The following is a 23,375-nucleotide window of genomic DNA, read 5'->3' as shown; positions in this document are numbered from 1 at the left end:
TGTGTTGTAGGGTGAGAAAAATGCACATCCATCCATTAACTTACCAACTTTCATTTGCATAACTTACTTTCGAACTTATCAACTTTTACATGAAATTACCAACCTAAATTAGAGTAATTTATCAACTTTTGTCAGATAAAATTACCAACTATGGGTAAAAAATTTCCATTTACGGTACTTATTAAAGTTTAATTGTTTTCTTTAAGTTATCAACTTTTTAATTAACATATAAATTTTTCTTAGGCTTGATTAGTAACCTTTTTCATTCACTAGCTCTTTTTAGAGATTACCAGTCTAAACTAGTGTGACTCATCACCAACTTTTCACTTATTAAATTACCATATACTATTACATCACTCCCAAAAAAATTACCATATACTATTGGATTGCCAACTCTCGTTTGAATTTATTACTGACATGTTTTTTAATTTGCCGACTTTTCTTATCATTTACATATATTTATTAGCATTTCTTAGCAACGCTAAACAGCAAATCACTAGTCGAGGATGATTTTCACCACCTTAATCCAACTAGAGGCAAGTCTTAGCCAGTTCACTTATTGGAGTGCACAAGCAAAAGAGCATTTATATGTTGACCTGCACTGCAATTATATGTACTGCTAGTCACATTGAGGTTACTCAAGATAAAAAATGAAATACGAACGTATCAATTTCTATCGCCAAAACTTCATGAAATTATGAGTAGTCACAATAGAAACACTGAATTTTCATCAACCATCCTATAAATGCCAATGCAAACATTGAAAGTGCAAGGCAATGGCACGATCTTTAGAGGGCTAAGAAAAGAAGAACATTCATGCTCATAATGAAGATCTTGCACATCTGATAAAAAAATGTAAAGAAAAGTTTCAGCCAGATCATACAGATTTGGCCAATTTTGTAATCCATGTATCACCGAGACAGCTTTAGTGTAGAGAGAATCAGACGTCTTCGACCGAAAAGCAATTACTGAGCTGACCCTAGTAAATAAAATCAGTTGTCCTGAAAGTTACCCATAATGCTAAGATTGGTCTTCTGAAAATTTATGACTTTCACCAAAATTTAGAATCTTTATCTACCCACTATTACCAGCCAAATCCGCAGATTAACAACTAAATACGGATATCAGAACATCTATTTGAACAACCCTGAAAAGAAGACAGACTTGGTCTCGAGTGGTGTTGTCTCGGTGCTTCGTCCTACTACTCCTCTGTCTCCACCAATGCACAAACTACATGTCCATCTATCCGATTTAGCCAGCTGCAATGGTCCAAAACCATGCAAAAGGATTACTAAATTTGTCATCACTGCTTTCCCTTAAGGCTGCATTTGTATTACAGCTTCGCTTTTATCCCCTTTATCGCAATATTGGCCACGTTGTCCATATTAGGCATCCATTTCTATTCCATCAGTTTCCCTAGTTTCAGCTAGTTCTTTTCCCTTCGACTTTCTAGTATCAGCAAATCCCTCCATTTCTCCTCTCTGAACTTGTGTAACCACGTGAAGAATCACCAAAGGTGTGGATGCAGGATCAGGCTCCCAGCATCCAATAGGAGCATTTGCACCTTCTTCACCTGTAAGCAAGTGAGCGAGGACCTGATGAGAGAATTGGAACATCTCTTCTCTTGGAATCGTCCATCGTTTACGTGGATCCAAATGCTTTTGAAACACAGTCTTCAAGCCACAAACTTTAATGAGTGGAGCAACAGTTACACCATGGTCCTCCCTGCAGTCTTCAATCACTTCAACCATATGGTAACTGTGTTACCTCATTTGGAGTGAACTCGTTCCAATCAGAAGACCACTTCCTATACAGAGCCCAAACATCTCCCTTCAAGGGATAAATTTGAATTAAGCCCCTTGCGCCTTTCGTCCACTTCATCATGTGAGAGAAAGCATTGAGGGAGCCATAGACGACAGATTTTCCAATCCGCAGATTCAATGTTATGACATTGTGGACCAGAACCTAGTAACGAGGCATCCCATCATCATCCTTATAAGCAGCCCAGACTTGATCATCGGCAAACGAAATCTTTGTCTGGTTGTTGTCAAAATCAAGAAAATCAGGCTCTGCAACAAGCATATGCTTGGGAACAAAGCTCTCCACTTTAGATTCAACATTAGGAATGGCATGGGAAGCCTTTTTGATCGGAACTCTGTCTTTACCGTCCAGAGGCTTCCTATGCTTAATTGCAACAGTTTTTGCACCATTTACTGGGGCTTTCTGCTCTTCGCTGTACTTCTCCTTGACCTTTCCTTTTGAAGAATTTAGTCCATCAGCAGGTTCTTTCTCAATACTCCACTCATCAAGCTTCTTAGAAATTTCCTTCTTTGCTTTATGTATCAACATCTTTTGTGTTTTTGTCAGAGATAGATCCCTCAGACCGGTGAACTAATTAATCATGCTGAAATTAACCCTTCTCCTATCCTCTAGTCGGCTCTTTCGAGATTTAGACGTACTTCCTGCTCTAAGTCCTCTACTATTTGTGAATGCCGCTTAGCTAGCATCCTCTGTGACTTTCCAATTCATGCCACCTTCATCAACCAACCTTTCTTTAATCCCTTTAGTTTCTATGGAATTGACATCAGAAGACATGCTCACTGAACCTCTACTAGACAAAGAATCATCTCCAAGCACTTCTCTTTGACTGCAGCTGCTGCCTCTTCACAACCTCTCTTCCGATGCCAAACTACACGCTCATACACGTCTGAAAGAGGAGAATATGATGCAGACGCTGGGGCAGTTTTATCATTTGCAAATTTGGTTAGTGTGCCATATGAAGAAGTGACCTTTTCCAGCAAATGAATACCAAAGAAGCTTGTCGAACCTGCATTGGTGTACACGTTGTGCTTCAGAGGAAGCCTTTAAATTAGATGAACTATTGCCATCTATTGGTGGAGGTGAATCTCAATAGCAACATAGGGTTAACGGCAGCTGCGATTGCGGCAACGAAGTTGCTTGTTTAAGTAGCAGATTAAGGGAATGAGTTCACTCTGAGTGAGGTAATACACATCTACAATATGGTTGAATTGATTGAAGATTGCAGCGAGGAGTTGTGTAACCATTGCTCCACTCATCAAAGTTTGTGGCTTGAGGACTCTGTTTCAAAAGCATCCTGATCCAAGTAAATTACGGACAATTCCAAGAGAGGAAATGTTCTGTTTCTCTCATCAGGTCCCTGCTCACTTGCTTACAGGTCAAGATGGTGTGAATACTCCTATTGGATACTGGGAGCTTGATCCTGCATCCACACCCTTGGATCTTCTTCGATTGGTAACGCAAGTTGGGAGGAGAAATGGAAAACACTGCTGCTACAATCAAGCAACACTTGCTTGCTGATACTTCGAAGTCGAAGAAAAAGAAGTCGCAGAAATTGGAGAAACGACTGATGGAAAAGAATGGATGTCAAGATGGACGATGTGGCCAATGTTGCGATGCAGGTATAAAGTGAAGCCGGTATTGCAACGCAGACTCAAGGGAAAGCAATGATAATGAATTTAGTCACCAATGCATTTGGACCATTGCAGCTAGTTAGATCGGGTAGATTGACATGTAGTTTTTGAATTTGAGGAGATGGAGGAGGAGGAGAAAAAGGAAGCATGGAGTAGTTCTTCTTTTCGGCGGTTGTTCAAATAGCCATCTTATATCCATAGTTAGTAGTTAATCTGCGGATTTGGCTGCTAACTATGGGTGGATAGAGAATCTTGATTTGGTCATGGTCAGAGATCTTCAAAAGACTAATCTCAGCATTATCGGTAACTTTGAGGACAGTTTGATTTTCTTTACTAGGATTAACGCAGTATTTGCTTTTCTGGCAAAGATGTCCTATTCTCCTCATTGATATATGAATTGCAAAGTTGGTCGAATCTGTATGATCTGGCTGAAACTTACATTTCTATCATATTTATAGGATCTTTATTAGGAGCATGATTGATTTCCCCATTATTTTGTGGAGTGATGAATGGTGGATTTCATTGCTTTTGTAAATGTTTATTCTTTTCTTGGTCATCTACAGATCATGCCATTGCCTTGTGCACTTAATGTATGCATTGCCATGTATGCAAAGGGGTGATGGAAGATGAAAATTTAGTGCTTTTGCTGAGACTCTACACATAGTCTCATGAAATTTTGGAGTTCTTGGAGATAGAAATCGATACATCCGTCGGGTCATCAAAAAAAAAAAAAAAGAAATCGATACATCCGTATTCTATGTTTTAACCTGAGTAGCCTCAAGGTGACTAGCGGTACATATATGTGGCGTGTAGGTCAACAAATAAATACTCTTTTGCTTGTGCACCCCAATAACAATAAGTGAACCGGCTGAGAGTTGCCTCTGATTGGAGTGAGTTGAAAATCACCCTCGACTAGTGATTTGCAGTTTGGCGTTGCTAAGAAATGCAGAAAATGTTTGTAGACGATAAGCGAAAATGGCAAATTATATTATAAAATATAAATACCGGGAATGAATTCAAACGAGAGTTGATACTCCATTATTATGTGGAAATTTGATAGGAGAAAAGTTGGTGATGAATCATACTAATTTAGATTTGTAATCTCTGAAAGAGGTAATAAATGAAAAGGGTTACTAATCAAGCCTGATAAAAATTGGTAAGCTAATAAAGAAAAGTTGAAAAATTAAGGAAAACAATCTAACTAATAAGCAAGGGGTGAGCAAAAACAACCATCTGGACCGGACCAAACCAAACCGGCCGATTCTAGGTGGTTCTTGAGGACATGGGTCAAGTTCCCAGTCACAAAAAACTTGAACCGGTGACTCTTGATCCGATTCCTGATTTCATTTGTGGAACCACCCATTCGGATTGGACCGGTTTTTTTTTTAATTTCTTATAAATATGTAAAAAACCCTAATCCTCCACAAACCCTCCTAACTCCTATCACGATCGCCGTCCTCACAAACCTAGGCCTTTTGCTCTTTCACCAAATCACACTCTCGCTCTTCACGGCTCTTGCTTGCCCGACTTTGACTCTCAATCACTCTCTCGCTCGATTCTTAGATGCCACTCTCTTGCCTAAGTCGCTCGCATCCCTCTCGATGGACGCCTAAGCTCACTCGACTTTTAGACGCCACCCTCTTGCTCGAAGCCTCCCTCTTGCGGTTTCATCTCAAGTCTCGACTATCGCCTCCCTCTCTTGCTTTTTTTCTGGCCAATCGTGATCATAATCGCATCTCATCGAGGTAAATATCCAATGCTCTATTGTATTTTTTTGTTGTTCTTCATACACCATTTTCGATGCTCCGTCTAGATCTCATCTTCGAACTGATCACTGTGTTGCTGCTATCTCTTGGACAATTGCTTTTGATCTCTACTGCGACACCGTTGACGATTGGGCTCTTGCTAGTTGAGACAAAAAATGATCCATAATCATACAGTTTGCAGTTTCATTTTATCCATAGTTGTCCACATAAAAGAGCCATGAACTTGCAAAAACATTCATAACAATTGGGCTAAAACACAATCAACCGTTAAAATGGTTAATAGTTCCATCAACATTACTTCTCATCCTATAATTTTCGTAATAGAAAGCAAGCGACAACGATCAAATTCATAGGTATCTCGCCATGAAAGAAAATCAAACACAATGGCTCACATCGCCATAAGTCACCTAATGATGAAAAGAGTGTGTTGTTTTTTTTTTTTTTGATAATCGAGGTGTCGGGCCGCAAGTTAGGTCAACCTGTGCGCGTCTGGGGTGCGCATCCGCGACCAGATGGGCGAGTTTGACGGTTCGGATCATATATGTATGATGAATGGATACATAATACTAACATGCATTTTTCACTGTATTTAAGTATTTTCTTTTACAATTAACCCAAGTTATTTTATGCACAAGTTAAGACCCTACCTCTGGTTATATGTTAACTATGGTTAACGTTGTCAAAATAGGTAGATTAATTGGTCCAGATTTACTTAGAGCCCGCCGTTAACATCCCATTGAAAAAACACAGAGACCCTCTTTAATGATCTTTTCCCTTTTGTTTACCCTACTCATTTTCATATACAAGAAGGGATGAGGGGTTTATGTTTTTCTGCAAGGGTCCAACCATTCTTGGTCAGCCAAATGGCGAATATAAATGACATGAGATACTATTTGCATGTATGGTATGATTAGTACCACAGACATTGCAATTTTTCTATTTAATCCTTTAAGTTGTTTCTAAAGAAAAATAAAGAAGAAGTAAATTAGGTAAGTTTCTTGGGCCCTTGGATAAAGATTAAATTCGTAAAGACAATCAATATCGGATTTGGGTGAAACGAGAGGTTCAATTAATACATGTTGTACTTTTCTATCCAAGGGCCCAAGAAACTCTTTCCGATATTGACTGTCTTTAAAAATTCAATCTCTATCCAAGGGCCCAAGAAACTTACCTAATTTACTCTTCTTTATTTTTCTCTAGAAACAACTTAAATGATTAAATAGAAAAATTGCACTGTCTGTGGTACTAATCATACCATACATGCAAATAGTATCTCATGTCATTTATATTTGCCATTTGGTTGACCAAGAATGGTTGGACCCTTGCAGAAAAACATAAACCACTCATCTGGTGTAATTGGACCTTCTTGCATATGAAAATGAGTAGGGTAAACAAAAGGGAAAAGATCATTAAAGAGGGTCTTTGTTTTTTTAGTGAGACGTTAAAGGCGGGCTCTAAGTAAATTTCGACCAATTAATCTACCTCTTTTGACAACGTTAACTATAGTTAACATATAACTAGAGGTAGGTTCTTAACTTGTGCATAAAATAACTTGGGTTAATTGTAAATGAAAATACTTAAATACAGTGAAAAAGGCATGTTAGTATTATGTATCCATTCATCATACATATACGATACAAACAACACACTCTTTTCATCATCAGGTGACTTGTGGCGACGTGATCCATTGTGTTCGATTTGCTTTCATGGCGAGATACCTGTGAATTTGATCATTGTTGCATGCTTTCTATTACCTAACTTATAGGATGAGAAGTAATATTGATGGAACTATTAACCATTTTAACAGTTGATTGTGTTTTAGCCCAACTGTTACGAACATTTTTACAAGTTCGTTGCTCTTTTATGTCGACGTCTGTAGATGAAATGAAACTGCAAACTGTATGATTATGGATCTTTTTTTGTCTCAACATCATCCTTATATTGGAAGTTTGTTGCTCGTTTATATAGATGTTATGAATAGAATCGTATTTCACTAAAAACGGCGAATCAAGCTTTGTCGCGACCATAATGCTTATCGTTGAAGTTCGCTCCTTGTATACGTGTATGTGTATCATTTGATCGTTTGTGTGGATGTATGCTAATTAAATCATAATACGTTAAAAATGGTGAAACGTTCTTTATCTTTACCATTATTCTTGTTGTGGAAATTTGTTGCTTGTATACGTGGATCTTCATCATTTTCTCATCTACGAAGACGTATGCAGATGGAACTATAATTCGCTAATGTGCTTTGTCTTGACCAGTCATGCTTTTTATAGAAGTTTGTTGTGTGTGTACGTGGATTTAAATCATTTGGCCGTATCATGTTTGGTCATTTGCACATTATACGGGTGTATTTTGTTTGGCGACTTACATGTTCTATTATGTGTATATAAATACATTGAAGGAGCATAATTTGGCATGTTAGTATAATTACAAATGTGCATCTAGATTTTTTGCCAATTGAATTGTTTGACATTAAGTTATTTTAACTGTATAAAGAAGGTATTACATAAGGAAAGAAGAATCGAGGATATCCAGAGCAGGGAACATCCAACCAACTAAGAGATGAAATGCAATAAGGATTTCAACACTAGGGATTGTAAGAGTGTGGCTGATGTCAATTGTGTTTCAACCCCTTCTCGTTCTATAAGACGTCATTTGGACACAATGTAGTGCTTGCCAAATGAAGTTTGAATACTTAATCTTTTGGGAAAAGAACACAAGTGCCACAACTTTCATATGACACTCATTTGAGGTCCATAACTAATTTTTCGATCATTTTTTTCGTCGAATTTTCTATCACTTGAATGCCAAGACTTATATACGGCACTCTTGAGTGCTATAACTTTTTTTTTCCAATCACTTTAATGCCTTATAACTTTTTATTTGATCACTTGAATGTCACAACTTTTAAAAAATATTCACCACAAGTGTAATGCCACGTCAGATTTTCGACACTTGGGTGAACGATTTTAAAAAGTTTTGGTACTTAAGTGATCGATAGAAAGTTATGGCACTAAAATAAATGTTTTCCAGAAGTTATAATACTTAAGTGGTCGGAAAAAAAAGTTAAGGCACTCAATTGAGTGCCGCATGAAAGTCATGACATTTATTGTGTCTTTATCCCCGTTCCAATCAGAAGACCAATTCCTATACAGTGCCCAAACATCTCCCTTCGAGGATGAATCTGAATCAAGCCCCTTGCATTCGTCCACTTCATTCTATGCAAGAAAGCATTAAGAAAGTTAAAGACAACAGATTTTCCTATCTGCAAATACCATAGTTCTGGGCAAAGCCAGATTCAACCCAAGGCATAAGGCCCAGTTCTTGGTCACTTTTGGAACTAAGCTAACTGATGCGCACACTGAATTGTCTCAATGGTATGACATCATGGATCGGAGCATAGTAACAGGGCATCCCATCATCATCATCATCACTGTAAGCAGCCTAGAATTGATTATCAGTAAACGAAACCTCTGTCCGATCATTGTCAAAATAATGAAAATCTGGGTCTGCAACGAGCATTTGCTTGGGGACAAAGTTCTCCAATTCATATTCAACATTAGAAATGGCATGGACAATCTATTTGATTGGAACTCTGTCTTTATCGTCATAGGCTTCTTATGCTGAATTGCAGCAGTCTTTGCACCATTTGCAGGTGCTTTCTGCTCTTCACCGTACTTCTCCTTGACCTTTTCTTGTGAACAATTAGTCCATCTGCAGGTTCTTTCTCACTACTCCACTCATCAAGCTTCTTAAAAATTTCCTTCTTTTCTTGTCTATCAACTTCTTACGTGTTTCTGTCGGAGATAGATCCCTCAGACTGTTGAACTAATTAATAGCCCTTCTCCAATCCTCCAGTCGGCCCTTTTGAGATCCAGATGCATTTCCTGCACCAACTCCTGTACTGTTTGCAAATGGGGCTTGGCTAGCATCCTTTACAACTTATTCATGCCACCTTCATCAACCTGCCTTTTTTAATCCCTTCAGTTTCTAGGGAATTGACATCAGAATACATGCCCACTGAACCACTACGAGCTTTCTTAGACATATGAATTATCTCCAAGCGCTCCTCTCTGACTGCAGCTACTGCCTCTTCACGGCCCCTCTTCCCATGGCAAACTAAAGGCACAATCATGCCTGAGAGAGGAGAATACGATACAGGTGCAGGGGCACCTTTATCACTCGTAAATGTGGTTAATGTGCCATATGAAGAAGTGAGCTCTTGCAGCTACTAAATACTAGAAAAGCTTGTTGAACCTGCATTGATGGCATTAGTCTACCCTTCTACTTATGCGTACTTATTGCTTCTCATTCTATTAGGATACAATTGTGCTTCAGAGAAAGCCTTTGAATTAGATGAACTATTGCCATCTACTAGTAGAGGTGGAATCTCAATAGCAAATAGGGTTTAAGTAGCTGGGACCACGGAAACAAAGTCGCTTGTTTAAGTAGCAGATTAAGTATTCAACCTTCGTTTGGCAAGCACTGTATTATGTCTGAAATGACATCTTGATAGGACAAAGAGGTGCTAGAGCACATTTGACATCAGCCGTTGTCTTTCAATCCTTAGTGTTGAAATCCTTATTACATTCCATCTCTTAGGGGTTTGGTTGATCCCTGCTCTAGATTTAACCAAATCTTCTTTGCATATGCAATACCTCCTCTATACGGTCAAAATAACTACTGTCAAAACAATACAATTGGCAAAAATCCAGATACACAACCCACTATGTTACATTGATTGTCAAGAGGCTAAATATGCCTTAAAATAAGAGAAAATTGGTAGAAAATATACTTTAGCGGAACCCCAAATTTAAACCAAACTATTGGTAAATCATAAGTATGATGGCAAACATTTGTAATTATTCTGACATGCCGGATATGCTCCTTTAACGCATTTATATATACATAAAGAAACATGTCAATCGCCAAACAAAATGCAACAGAATGATGTCCAAATGACCAAACATGATATGATCAAATAATGTCATCCACATGTACATATAACATCTATAAAAAGCATGACGGTCAAGGTATAGCATGACAACCATTATTAACTAATTATATTTCCATCTGCATACGTCCGCATAGACGAGAAAATAGATCCACATACCCAAGTGACAAAGTTCCACAACAAAAGTAACAGTAAGGATAAAGCACGATCAACTATTTTTAACGTTTTTAATGAATTATGGTTCCATCCGCATACATCCAAATAAATGATCAAACATTATACATCTACTCATACAAGCTTAACTGTAAACAACAAGCAATAAACTTCCACAATAAGCATAATGGTCGGGATAAAGCACAATCTGCTATTTTTAATGAATTATGATTATATCCACACAATCCATCAAAGGAGCAACGAACTTCCATAATAAGCATGATCATTGAGATAAAGCATGATCCATAATCCAACGGTTTGCAATTCCATTTCGTCTACCCACGTCCACATAAAAGCACGACGAACTTGCAAAATTATTCATAATAGTTGGGCTAAAGCACAATCAACCATTAAAATAGGTTTACAATTCCATCAACATTACTTCCCGTCCGAAAAGTGCGCAACAGTTGATCATATTGACAGTTTCTCGCCAGGAAAGCAAATCTAACATAATGGATCCCATCGCCACAAGTCACCTCATGAACTATGATTGCGCACGAGGGCATCAAGGAACTCTTCTTTGATGGGTAGGAATTCAAATATAGAAAAACCAATTAACCAAAGCAAAGACCATGACAAAATAAGAAGATAGACGGGATAACAACTATAGGAGTGCCATAACTTTCGTACGATGCTCACTTGAGTGTCATAACTTGTTTTTTTCGCTCACTTAAATGTCACATCGGAGTAAAATCGATCATTTGAGTGCCACTTCCGACAAATTATCTTACATGAATTTTTTGTATTTTTTTGTAGTCCTTTTTTTTTTTTTGTGTGCTGGCCGCAAAGGCATCGCCCTCGGTTGACAAGGCCGCGGAGGCCCCGGGTGAGGCCATCACTAGCTACGAGCATGGGCCTTTGCTCAGGTGTGAAAGCTCTTGCCAGACCTAAGAGAGGCCACCTTGCTTGCGGTCGACCTCGCCCAGGGCCATCACAGCCTCGCCAACCGCACGCAAGGGTACAAAGGCCCTCACCATATCTGGGCAAGGCCAGCGGTAGATTTTCCGATGAGGCAAATTATCAATGGCACTTCAATGATTGATTTTTCAAATTTATGACACTTAAGTGTTTGATTGTTCAAATTTGTGACACTGAATTAAGCGAAAAAAATTACAAAAATTGTCCACTCAATGCTGGCAGTGCCACTTAGGACAACCAGCATCCACATTGGATTTCCTGTCGAGGCAAATCGCCAATGGCACCTTAGTGATCGATTTTTCAAATTTATAGCACTTAAGTGAGTAAAAAAAAAGTTCGACAATGGTTCACTTATATGTCCACCATGCTCCTGTTATTTCTTGTTGCAACTAAGAATTCCACAACAGTGAATTTTATAGCTGTATATTGCCTATGTATATTAAGTGTTGGTATTTTTTTATTGGAATGGATATTCACAAAGTCAAATGAAGTTGTGTTGAATGTCATGTAGATCTCAAGTAAAAGACTCGAGACCGATCTAAAGAGAATTTTAAAAAGAGTGAGAAAGAGCCATTAATATAGTATGATTGACTTCAATATATATATTAGTTCACGAGAACCGTGAGCAACACATGCTTAAAGGCTAGTTAAATAAAGCAACCAAGAAGATGGTTCTACAGTCAAAGAAGTTGATAATGTTTTCAGTCAGGACATGAAGATTGAGAACGCTGAAGATGGAAATTCAGAGAGTCTTCAGTGTCTTCAGGTCCTCGCTCTTTCTTTCTGAGAGATTCTACAATTCAGTTTCTTGTCCAGAATGACAATTGACTAGCAGATTAGCATGCATATACAATGCCGAAACTTAGATATGCATCAACCCTTGTATACATAGACTCGCTGTATTGACAATTGTGTCATGAAGCTTTTGTCTACATTTACAGTAAACCCCATCGTCGCAAACCAAAAATTCATATATAATGGAGAACCATGGTTTCCTTGAGAAGATTTTCTAAAACCATCTCTAGATTTCAGAAATAAGCTCTTCAATTCACAGTGCAGCTGCTTGATTGTCGGAATTAGCGACTGAATAAGAATATATGAACTATACATTCGTGACTACTTTAGTTTCTCTAGAGAGTTCTAATCAAAATGCCAAAGGAATTTGCTTGACTAACAAGAGATAACAATTATAAATGTTCAATCTGTGCAGCTGAAGTTGCCAGCCTAGTCCGACATTTTTTCGGCCATAAGCCTAGTCTGACGTGATAGAGGAAATAAATGCAAATGGGAACCCACCAAGTGCATAATTTCTTGATGAAAATCCCCAGGGAAATCCCAGAAATTCTTCATGGTTGTTCAGTTCTGTGAAAAATTATGTAAAAATTAGATATGATCCAAGGAATCCAGTTACCTTGCCATCTTCGCAAAATGTGAAACTATCTTGTTGAGAGAGAGATTACGCACCCTAATTCTTTATATTATATTCAGCTCAAGAGACACATTGTTCAGTGGTCGTGAATTTCTCTGGCTTTATCACCCCAAACCAGCTTAGTCTGGCTCTCAGATTCATTTGTCGCAAAGGAAAGTTTCTGCAAGAAAATGAACTATTTATTTGAAATTTTGGTAGAAAGCACTGGAAAGATCGAATAGGGAATTCAGACAAACCCGTCTTGCTCTTTTATCAACAGGAGTCCACGAAGGGACGAGCGATGCTGACATTTTTCCATTCTTGAATGAACCAAATGATTGTGCGGATCTCTTCTGCCTCTTCTCTTCAGGTGTTTTTCTGACAGCGCTATCTCCTTGATACTTAAAAAATTCAAAAAATGGACTTCTTCGCCTTGTTGTATTTGATCTAGTCCGTGTATTGCTATAACAAGGAGATGCACTGGATGGAAGAGATTGCTGTCGCAACTTGCTCTTTTCCCGGATTCTGTTCAGAAACTCAATTGTCCAGGGTGAACCTTTTTGCAAGTGGGGCATGTGAATGGCATTTCTAAGTGGTGTTCCATTATACCTTGCCCTGTTCGCCTGTACTGGTATACCTTGTAAGTTCTCCATGGTTCTCCCATCCAAAAACCCCTTAAAGAGTTTCTCCCGATCATCTGTAGGCATTTTGTCATTTACTAGCTCCGTAGATAAGAAGCAATCAGTTTCTTCCTGTAAACTTTGTCTTTGATGATTCCCAGGACTATGAATAAAAGAAGTAGAATCGCTCTCAGCAACTGTTGGGAAAGTTGGATAATTGTGTTGATCGAAGGAAAATCTACTTGCATGAATGGATCGACCCTTGGCATCGTTTTCCAGATCTGGCAATGAAAATGAAAATTCCAAAGGATTGACAGTTGATGGATCGGTGAGCTTGACAGCTTCACCTTTAGTTTCCTCATGAACAATATCAGAGTTCTTGATATTTGTCCAGTCAAAAGTGTCCGTTGTATCTAGGTGTGCTCCTGCGTACCAATAAAGGAAATCATCATCAGATGCTAGGCTTTGATGTTCAGTCACATCAGAGGAGAAAACACCTTTCTTGATCCGAGAATCAAATCGATTGCCGACTCTAGCAGGATATGTGGTAATTGACTCATCCATCCCTCCTTTTTGACCTAGGAAATGATCAAGACACGAATTGGGCTCTTTAAACTTATTGGGTATCTCCTGATCTTTGAATATTGACGAATCATATCGATTCATAAACCCAGGAAGTTTTGAGGAACTGTTGTTACATAGTTTTGAAGGCTGAAAATGCAGTTGGTCGTCCACAGGTACATCACCTTTGTCAGGGTGCTTCTTGTACTTACATTTTTTCCCTCCAGAATCCAGCTTACTATGGCAGTGTTTAGAGTCAGGGCCTGAAGACACTGAAGAAGAGCAGTCTGTCATTATAGACCGAGAATCCTCACGTTCCCCAAATTGGCATAAAGCACTAAATAGGGAAACACTTTCATCAGGAACTTGATATTTTTGGACCGTGGAGATTCTGCATTCATGAGATGATTCAAAAAAGTTGCTGAGCATGCCTTCAGTAGACAGTATTGCATGAGCTGATAGTGGATTAACAGAAGGAAATTTAATCAGGAAAGATTCTGCAAGTGTCTCTGATTCAGGAAGTTTAGTATAAAGACCCCTAATAGTCCTAGTTTCCTTAGCAATAGATTTCAGTATGATCTCATCGGTCAACACAGGTGAAAAGGAGCAAAAGAGTTGCAAATCAATTCCCAGACTAGCTGCCGCGGCATAAAGTCCATCTGATGATTCCATTACTGAAGCAAGGAAGTCAGATTCTCCCTCAAATATCTGGTAGAGATAATCGAGCATAAGATAATGAGAAAAGTATAAAATCACAGGCCTGCACCAACTTCCTCTTGTAAGGAATGATATAAGTTGTATGCTTCTGCCAACTTGGCTAAGCAAACATGACAAAAGAAGAACACTAACAGTATGAAAAGGGAGAAGCCCAATGCAAAAACCCATTGAGAGTAACAAATTTACAGTTGCTTTATGCATCTCTATTGGCTTCATAACAATATGCACAGGGCACAGTAAATAATAGCAAATAATCATCACACCGTCTGCTTGCATGCAGAAACAATTTAAGTTCATCTTCAACATGACACAGAAAATCTCAAATAAAAGGATGAGATGGAGCTGAAACAGCAGTAGTTGCTAGAATATAAATGTAATTACTGCAGATGTTTCTTTGCAACTGCTAGACTTTTTTCCTGATTTAATTATCCAGAAAAATACAGAATGTTTCTTTTCAACTGCTAGACTTTTTCCTGCTTTAATTATCCAGAAAAATACAGAAATGATACTTTTGTCCCTAGAGAGAAATAAGTTTTCTTTTCAACTGGTTGAGAAAAGTCTAACGACAAGGAAATAATGTATGATATTTACCAGAATGCAGGCCCTAAAAGCGAAGCTCAAGTTCGTAAGAATATTTGCTGCAATATTCTCAATATGACATGGTAACACTGAAGATCCTTCACTGAAACCAGATGCTTTTCTCCCAATGTTCTTGCGAGTATACCACACCAGGCAAACTGCAGCGCTGATTATAATATCAACAGGCAGGGTTGTATCACGCTCAATTACTTGAATTCCTTCTTTCTCCATAGCCAAAATCTTTTGATATGTACTTCTTCTGGACACCAACATTACTTCACTTGAGTTTTGTGTGTTCACAATAATGACCGAGTCAGGAAAAGAAACAATCCCTAGCTCGATATGGCCCGATCCTACTACAGGTGGCTCACAAGATGCATTTCCTGCCCCTGGGCTACTAGTCGAAACCTTGCAAGTAATATCACCAGGAATCTTGACTGCATGTATATCGTTCATTCCACTGGGAATCTTGCCTGCAGGTACACTATTTTCTTCAGCTCTATCTTTTGAAGGATTCAAGAAGAACTCCAGGTCATGAAATGGTGACATAGATTTGAATAGTGAAGAAGCCCTCTCAGAATCATACTCGGAAACTAGTCTTTGACTTGCTGGCTTTTGGTATTCAGTATCAGTAGACGTCCTGGAAGCAGCCTCAGTCAGTCCCTCCCTCAGCAAAGAGACTCCGTCAGAAAGCATGTCCAATGGCCCACTGCCTTCTTCGGATTTAGGCCTGCTAGGAGTGTGATCAAGAAGGATGAAGTCAAGAACGACTTTCCCATAATTGGCAGTATTTAAATCGAAGTCAACACTCCTGTTCAGCTCCGCTACCACATTGTGATAAAAGGAATAGATTGCAGAGCTGCAGTTGTCTTCCTCCAATAGATGCCAATTTAAATAGATCCCATCAGATGCCAATGGAGGCTGTGGCTTCAAATCAATCAGTGCTTCTGCAACAATTGCATACAAAGTTCCTAATACAGAGTCGGGGAGAACTGGCACGGGCAGTGATTTGAACATCTCATCAACAAGAGCAAGTTCCCGACTGATTACCAATTCCTCAAAATTCTTGAACTTCACCTTTTCCTGCAGCATCTCATTGCAGAACTCAGGTTCATGGACTTCTTGTAAGCTGAAGACCTCACAAAATACAGCTGTCCCCATGTCAAGTATCTGAAAGTCCTCAAGGACAACTGGGCTAATTGACGATATATAATCTCTGTCTGATGGTCCTTGACAAGGTGAGTTGCCTCGTAGATAAGGTCTGTCCACAATGCTCACAAAATCCATTTCCAGAAAAGTGGCCCCTATTACCGAGTCTGATTCAAGGCAGTCCTTAGACAGACAATGGTGTGAAGGAAATTCCAAAAGGTCCTTCTCGAGCAAGTTCAAAATTTCTTTGGTGTCAAATGAAAAATTATCATTTTGACTAAGATATAGTGATTCAACTTTGTCAAGAAGCTTTACAAGCTCATATTTCACGGATGTGCTCTTCAAAACTTCCAAACTAATCTCCTCCACTTCTAAAAGAGGAAATTGGGTACATGGGAAGTCCGACAGGCCTGCAACATAAGCATCATCTTCCCAAAAGACAGCCTTTGGCTCTATGAGATACTGTATACTTGTGTCTCCAAATTTAGAAACCACTTCTTGAGCCTCCAAAGTATAGTTCACTGAAAAGCCCAGCTTGGGTGCATCCTGTCGGTAAAACTATAGTGATAAGTACCTATTTTGTGTGAAACTTTGTCATCAAGATCCATTTGCTAGCAAACCACCAAATGCCTTACTGTCTTGGACCAAAATCTTGTTTAAATCTGACGACTGTTTGGTGAGACAATAGAAAGCAACCAGCGGTCATGGTGTTGTGGCTGCCAATAGCAAATTTCTAAATACAGACTTGGATGATAGTTGTGACTTTGCCTTCTTGCAGACAATCAAATGCCCAATCATCAATAAAGGGATGGACTATGATCATTTGGGAGGGTCTAACATTCATAAACTGGTTCAATGTTTTTCATGTAGAAAGAGAAACATGTTGCAATATGTAACCACAAGGTGTCACTCATCAAAGATTGATTCAAAATGGATTTCCTTCATTAATCAGACTTGCCACTTTTCTCCAGTTTTCTTAAATTATCTACCTGTCAAAACTAATGCTTGCAGTTTGAAGAACAAAGTTCAGCTTAAATGCACCAAAGTTCCAGAGGAACAATAAAATGGAATGATCTTACGAATTAAGTTGAGCGCGGGATTTACCTCATTGTTTTCAATTTCAAGAACTTCAGAGAAGATGCCTACTGCTTCTTCCTCAAGTAAATGAGCATTCTCCTGAGGATGACAATGAACAAACATAGGACTGTGGCATCACACTTCCGGCATATTCACTGCAATTTTCTAATGATATTCAGCATACCGAGCAATTAGCCAGCTCCGGTGTCTCAAGCTGGAATACTGCAATGCCTTGTGTGCCCTTTTCATTGATGAAACTTTCGCTAATCTGATGGTTGCAGTAACATAGCATCAGGAGCACAAACATAAGCTTTTCTAGAGTTTTGAAAAGATAAGAAACAAAAAATTCCTCAGGCATCGGTTCATACTTTGGGAAATTCATCTTCCGTAGCTGCAGTCTTAATAGTTGAACAGTAGTCCAACCTTTCCTTCACTTCAGGACTTAGCTCTCCTTCTTTCTGCAAGTGAGCATGAACAATCCGCTTGATGGAACTCGACTAGGCAATACTGACTACCAACAACTCTGCTAATTTGCATGCCAAAAGAAGATACAACAAAAGGTGCCAGCGCGACGAAGCTTTTCCTCGCCCATCATAATTTCCAAATTTTCATTTTCCAACCAAAACGAGAAGGAACGTTGAACGAGGGAGTACCAAAACCAACTGACAGAAGTACAAATGACATGTCAATTTGAATGAAACCGACAAGTCAAGCTACTACGCCTCATGGAGGATGAACTGTCTTCATGGTTACATAAGTTCAGAGCTAATCCTGGCACAAAATCTAAACAGACAGTGCTTTAGAGGGCAGGATCGCACCAAGTTCAAACTGAAATCAACAGGTTAAAGCGCGAGCTCGATCTTCAGTTTCTCTTCCCAACCAATCACACGTCATACTCAAACTCCTATCAGATCGCTCAACACTACCAGCTTCACTCTCACACAACTAACCAAAACTGGCGAAGCATCACGAGCGAGATCACCGATTACTTCAAGCATAAAACCCCGGCCGAAAAGTCACACATACCTCGATGCTTCCATTTCCGCAACCTTCGCCGCCTCCGGCGTCGACGAACCGAGGAACGACGTCGGTCAGGAACCTCGAGAGAGCGGGTCCGATCTCTAGCCTGCCGAGCTCGAGGGAGGCTTCGATCGTGGAGAGGGAGCCGAAGCAGAGGAGGCCCTGCCCCGAGGCGAGAGGTGGAGCCGAAGGGAGGCGAGGGACCGGAAGGTCCAAGAAGGCTAGGGTTTGGGCCGGAGAAGATGGCGGAGGAGGAGGAGGAGGTCCGACGCTGAAGTAGTCGATGTTGAGGAAGCGAGTTCGCATCTCGTTCAACGGATGGTTCTGGAGAGATTTTTGAATTTGGCGCTTCTGTTTTTGAGGTGGGGGGAATTTATATAGGGGAAGGCGAGCGCGAGTTGGCCGAGTTGCAACGGTGAGTCCAGCTGAGTGGCTCAACGGGTTGCTGGGGGCGATTCATAGCTACCTCTTACTTTTATATTAAACTTTCCCTTCGATGAAAAAGTAATAAACATTATGCGACTTTACAAGTCATTTTCTAAAATATTTTAAAAGGTTTCGAGTGCTTCAAATTAAATAAAAGAGAAAACATGAGTTTTGCAAGATTAAAGAAACAAAGAGTTAAAAGTACAAGTTATTTCAGGTTAATTTGGGTAATTAAACAAAAAATCTTAAACGGTCAATTTAATTTTAAAATTTTCAATTTTACCAATTTAGTTTTAAAACATTTTAATAATTTGTCAATATAATCCTTCCGATCAATTTTGACCGAAAAATTCTTAACTTGGCCATTCAGTTAGCATTAGTTGTCTTACGTGACATGGCCATACAGCAGGCATTGACATGGTTGATTTTTTTAAATTTTTTTTTTTTTTTCTTTTCTTTCTTTTCTTATTCTTTTTTTTTCTTTCCTTCGGATTTTCGGTCAATAGGGATCGATGATCCTCACTAGCCACAAGCGAGGGCGTCGAATCCTCCCCAAATCCAAGCAAGGGCCACAACCCTTCCCTATTGGCCAGCAAGGGCATGGAGGCCCTCACCTGTGGGCGGCAAGGGCATTGTCGGTTGGCATTGGGGCCCCACCGACCGGAGATTAAATGAAGGAAAAAAGAAAAAATAAATCAAAAAAGGGAGAAAAAGAGAAATTTCGGAAAAGTATGCAAAAATTATCTATGTCAGTTCTAGCCGTGCCACTTAAGACGTTTGGCATCCATATTAACAATTTCTGGCCAAAATTGATCAAAGTAACTACATTGGTAAATCTTCAAAATATTTAGGATTAAATTGACAAAATTAAAAAATTTATGATTGAATTAGCTACCGTCCAATAAGTTTACGACTTTTTTGGTAATTTTCTCGATAAATTTCACACATATCAATTTGCAACTTCTACTTTCAAAAACTCCGAGTTCACCTAGAGTGCTGGTACCAACATTCGAATACGAGTACATGACCAAATTACTACCTTTTTTTTCTGAAAATGTTTTTACCACTTCTCTTTTCTCATTTGGCATCTTAACTTTTGAGTCTTGTTCATTGAAAGTGGATTTGCTCTCTTGGGCTAGTTTGGCATGCAAATTTTTTTTATAGGGCACGCAAATTTAGAAGTTTCAAAATTCAGACATGCAGAGTGATAAACCGACGAAATTCGAGGATATTTGGAATTTCCCGAAAGAAATGATGTCACACAATTTAAGTTCGAACAATAGTAGAAGTAAGTTATTCAATACCTTAATTTAATACATGTCATTCATCTAACTTCCATTTAAGTTGTAGTAGCAACGAGGACCTCACTATGATCTGAAATTCTTATCTTGCATGAGCATATCATAAGAAGAAAACAAAAGAGAGAAAGCAAAAATATATTGTGATATGCAATTGACCAAATGAGGATCACTCTTTTCATTTTCACTTATTCTCCACAACTTTTTGCTCTGCTTTATTCTCCACTTTGGGGGGCTCTTCCTTCTTGTCCTCTTTCTTCTCCTCCTTTTTCTCCTCCTTCTTCTCCTCCACAGCTGGTCCTACCGATATGAGGTCCACCTTCCCCACCTTCTTCAGCTTCTTCACCACCGCTACCGTGTCCATCTGCCCTATCACAGTCAGCTTCTGGTCCGTCAGATCAGCCGCTATCGAGTCCACCCCTTTTCTCATAACGCATAACGAAAAACACCCATCAAGCCACATGAAAATCATTATATGACTAAATGACAACTTAATTAGCCCAGGATAACAGCAACAGCAGCCGATTCACGTAATATTAAGTACTTGCATGAGAGGATAGCGTGAAAATAAACAGATTATGCTATTCATCTAGATGACACTCGATGGATGAAGGGTGCCAATTCCAACATTGGAAAGGGAAAATACCGAAGATATCGGCAGCGGCTTCAATGGCCTTTTGCTTTGTTTTGTCATCGGCCATCGTCAACACCTTCAGTATCACCTTCTGCAGCAATGAATTCAGAACAGCAAGGAAAGATGAAGTTCAAAACAGTTGAATATCAAACGTTTCAAGATGCAGTTTCATAAGAGAACGAGATCATGCAAATGAGCTGACGAGAAAGTCAAGTGGATGGAGAGAATATACGAAGTTGGAATGACCTGAGCCATGGGGAACGAAGAAGCTTAGAGAGAGGGAACTCCGAAGGTGGGGAGGTAGAGTGATGGATGAGGTGGGGGGAGATTATATGGGCATTATTCGAGCATTTTATCTTGGGCTAGAGACGTGCGCAAAGTCCAAATTGAGGTCGGTCGATCTTCTAAATTACGTTCCTGTCAAGCAAGGAATATAAGGCAAAAAGTGAGCAGGTCACATCATTCCTTTTCCTTGGACATGAAATTCCCAAAAAGTGAGCAGGTCACATCATCCCTTGTTCAGGTGATTTCTCAATTAAAAAGAGGGAGCAATAGCCCAAGAAACGAACCATCGGGCGCTCGCACACGCGTGTATGTATATTGAATATCGTCTGGAGATATCACTCGAATGCGGCTCGTTTTCACTCTTTGAGCGAGTGTGTCCTCATGTTCCGCACAACTTTCGGGGAGGTATTCCGTGGTCATAACTAGGGACATCGATAGTATGGACCACTAAGGTTTCAATACGATTCCGAAACAATCGAAACAGAAGTCTATGATTTGTGATGAGCTACAACTTCCACTAGTTTTTGTATCTTATTAGGCTTCAATTGTTTCGTAGAAAATAAATGACTTGAAAGACATATTCCTGATTGATTATGTCGATCAAAATAATTAGTTAATGAAAAATATTTTTATTATCGATAATAATTTATGTCTAAATATTTTCATGGACGATGAACATATTTTTCGTTGATTAGTTTTTTTTGACAATATAAACGATTATTTTTTAAAAATATTTATTAAATTATTCATTTTTCGTGAAATAAACTCATCTTTTAGTTGACTTGGAAAGTATGCAGATGGCCATGTTCATATTGCGGCTCGAATCCTTCTTGTCTCGTCTTCAGTTCAAGACTCCAAACACTAGTAATTTGACCAACAAACTCAGTCCGGTCATTGGAAACAACCGGTCAAAAGAAGAAGATCAATGCCAAAGGCACTAATGAGTTGACTGGCACTATGAGGAATTTAGATTTCACAGAAAGCAAGGGTTCAAGCGCCAAAGAAACGGTATGGGTCATGCATGAGTATACTAAAGCGACTGCAATTCGGGGCCAACTTTCTTGACCAAGGTAACCAAGATTACATCATTCTCTTTTTCAACTGAAAGTTGAACAGTGAAATGCTCATAATGCTCACTTCCATGGCTTATGATGGTACTTCATAAAATCAGGTAATGAGCTTGTGTTGTTTTGATGCCGGGATTGTGTGGGAAATGAATGGCTTTCTAGTTCAGATTCTTGTTTGCCCACCCGTTTGAATTTATGCTTCACAAGCTCTTGGAGTTGAAAAGATAGGAAGATTTGGTGCTTGAATGATGGCCTTTAAGCTAGAATGGGTCATTGTTCGCTTACCACTGCTGTCTGTTTTCTATTTGTTTCGATTCTTCACGACATTCTCTGCCCACCTTTGTCCATCTTCTGCTTCACAAATTCGCCGATGTGTGCCGGAATGTCTATGCATTCTTAGCATGTGATCTCTGTAATTCAGCTAACATTTCTATTGTCTCTTGGAGTGTTTAGCAGATACTTGTGCTTTGCCACCTTATAAAACGAGATGAGTTCTATAGATGATTTAACCTCCTGTCAAGAGGAAACAGAAAGTTTGGCCTAAACAAAAGATAGGAAACACAGAGATTGAGCCATTGCCATTGGTGCACTTCCTCAAAGCAAGCTCCCTGTCGCGTGATGCTTTTTTTATTTTTATCAGAACCTCCTGAAATCCAATACGTGCTTTCTTTGTTTTGATAGTTGATAGATCACACCTCGTGACCTCTCTTTTTAGTTCCAGAACATTGTGCCTTTGGATGACGCTTTGGGCAACCTTTCCAAACATCCGCACATTCTGATTGTCCCTAGTAAAAGACTTCTTGTGATATATCGAGTCGAGCATTGGATGGGAGAAAGCCTTTTGAGTGATTATAGATCGACACCCACCCCTAAATGATTATCACCGTGTGCGTTTACTCAAAGTTTTCCTTTTGGGGCTTTGGCCACGTGGAACGGGCTGGATCATTATATTTCTATTGATATTCCTAGACTCGATCATTTTTAATATTTTCTCCAACATGTCCGTAACACAAGAAAGGTGTCTTCCTTGCCGTTTATTAAGAGTTCTCGCGCACTGCGCAGGACAAAGTTGAAAACCTCATAGCATACTAATTACAATAAATTAATGAGCAAACTTCTGGAAGGGAAGAGATTGGTAAATGGAAGTGATCACACCAGCACAAGAAGTTTCATACATCCAAAATGAAGAATCAAAGGCAAGGAACGACACGGGATTGCTCATTAC

At 39.2% G+C, this 23,375-nt stretch overlaps 2 protein-coding genes and 2 pseudogenes across 3 annotated transcripts; all 4 read right to left on the bottom strand.

Annotated features, from left to right (window-relative positions):
* Positions 1 to 1,333: 1,333 nt before the first annotated feature.
* LOC115667647 (uncharacterized) lies at positions 1,334 to 3,065 on the bottom strand (annotated as a pseudogene).
* Positions 3,066 to 8,229: 5,164 nt separating this feature from the next.
* On the bottom strand, positions 8,230 to 12,728 carry LOC115683110 (uncharacterized; annotated as a pseudogene).
* On the bottom strand, positions 12,234 to 18,801 carry LOC115666760 (protein SHORTAGE IN CHIASMATA 1). 2 transcript variants are annotated; one of them, XM_056304261.1, is made up of 8 exons: positions 18,447 to 18,801; positions 17,789 to 17,878; positions 17,605 to 17,688; positions 17,448 to 17,519; positions 15,207 to 16,889; positions 12,975 to 14,606; positions 12,774 to 12,898; positions 12,234 to 12,671 (listed from the first exon to the last, which is right to left on the bottom strand). In XM_056304261.1, the coding sequence occupies exons 1-7, from the start codon at positions 18,744 to 18,746 to the stop codon at positions 12,815 to 12,817; spliced, it is 3,945 nt and encodes a 1,314-aa protein (XP_056160236.1). In that variant the 5' UTR covers positions 18,747 to 18,801; the 3' UTR covers positions 12,234 to 12,671; positions 12,774 to 12,814. The 2 variants fall into 2 exon arrangements, with proteins under 2 accessions (XP_056160236.1, XP_056160235.1); XM_056304260.1 differs by having other exon boundaries at positions 12,234 to 12,898.
* Positions 18,802 to 20,131: 1,330 nt separating this feature from the next.
* LOC115663080 (heavy metal-associated isoprenylated plant protein 39-like) lies at positions 20,132 to 21,184 on the bottom strand. Its single transcript, XM_030585133.2, has 3 exons — positions 21,045 to 21,184; positions 20,811 to 20,889; positions 20,132 to 20,584 (listed from the first exon to the last, which is right to left on the bottom strand). The coding sequence occupies exons 1-3, from the start codon at positions 21,051 to 21,053 to the stop codon at positions 20,349 to 20,351; spliced, it is 324 nt and encodes a 107-aa protein (XP_030440993.2). The 5' UTR covers positions 21,054 to 21,184; the 3' UTR covers positions 20,132 to 20,348.
* Positions 21,185 to 23,375: the final 2,191 nt, after the last annotated feature.

Source organism: Syzygium oleosum, unplaced genomic scaffold (genome assembly GCF_021117445.2).
Source record: "Syzygium oleosum isolate NSW1041296 unplaced genomic scaffold, Sole_v2.1 Sole_v2.31, whole genome shotgun sequence".
NCBI classification, from domain to species: Eukaryota; Viridiplantae; Streptophyta; class Magnoliopsida; order Myrtales; family Myrtaceae; genus Syzygium; species Syzygium oleosum.
This window is presented reverse-complemented; position numbering and strand designations above follow the sequence as displayed.

What these genes read in the sequence shown, in the direction of transcription:
- LOC115666760 (XM_056304260.1), bottom strand. Translation starts at nt 18,746, where the DNA reads ATGCGAACTCGCTTCCTCAACATCGACTACTTCAGCGTCGGACCTCCT. An exon ending in CGGAGCTGGCTAATTGCTCG is followed by an intron (nt 17,520 to 17,604) that starts GTATGCTGAATA and finishes TGTCATCCTCAG; the next exon opens with GAGAATGCTCATTTACTTGA. An exon ending in CTTTTAGGGCCTGCATTCTG is followed by an intron (nt 14,607 to 15,206) that starts GTAAATATCATA and finishes TATCTCTACCAG; the next exon opens with ATATTTGAGGGAGAATCTGA.
- LOC115663080 (XM_030585133.2), bottom strand. An exon ending in AGCCGCTGCCGATATCTTCG is followed by an intron (nt 20,585 to 20,810) that starts GTATTTTCCCTT and finishes TTATGAGAAAAG; the next exon opens with GGGTGGACTCGATAGCGGCT.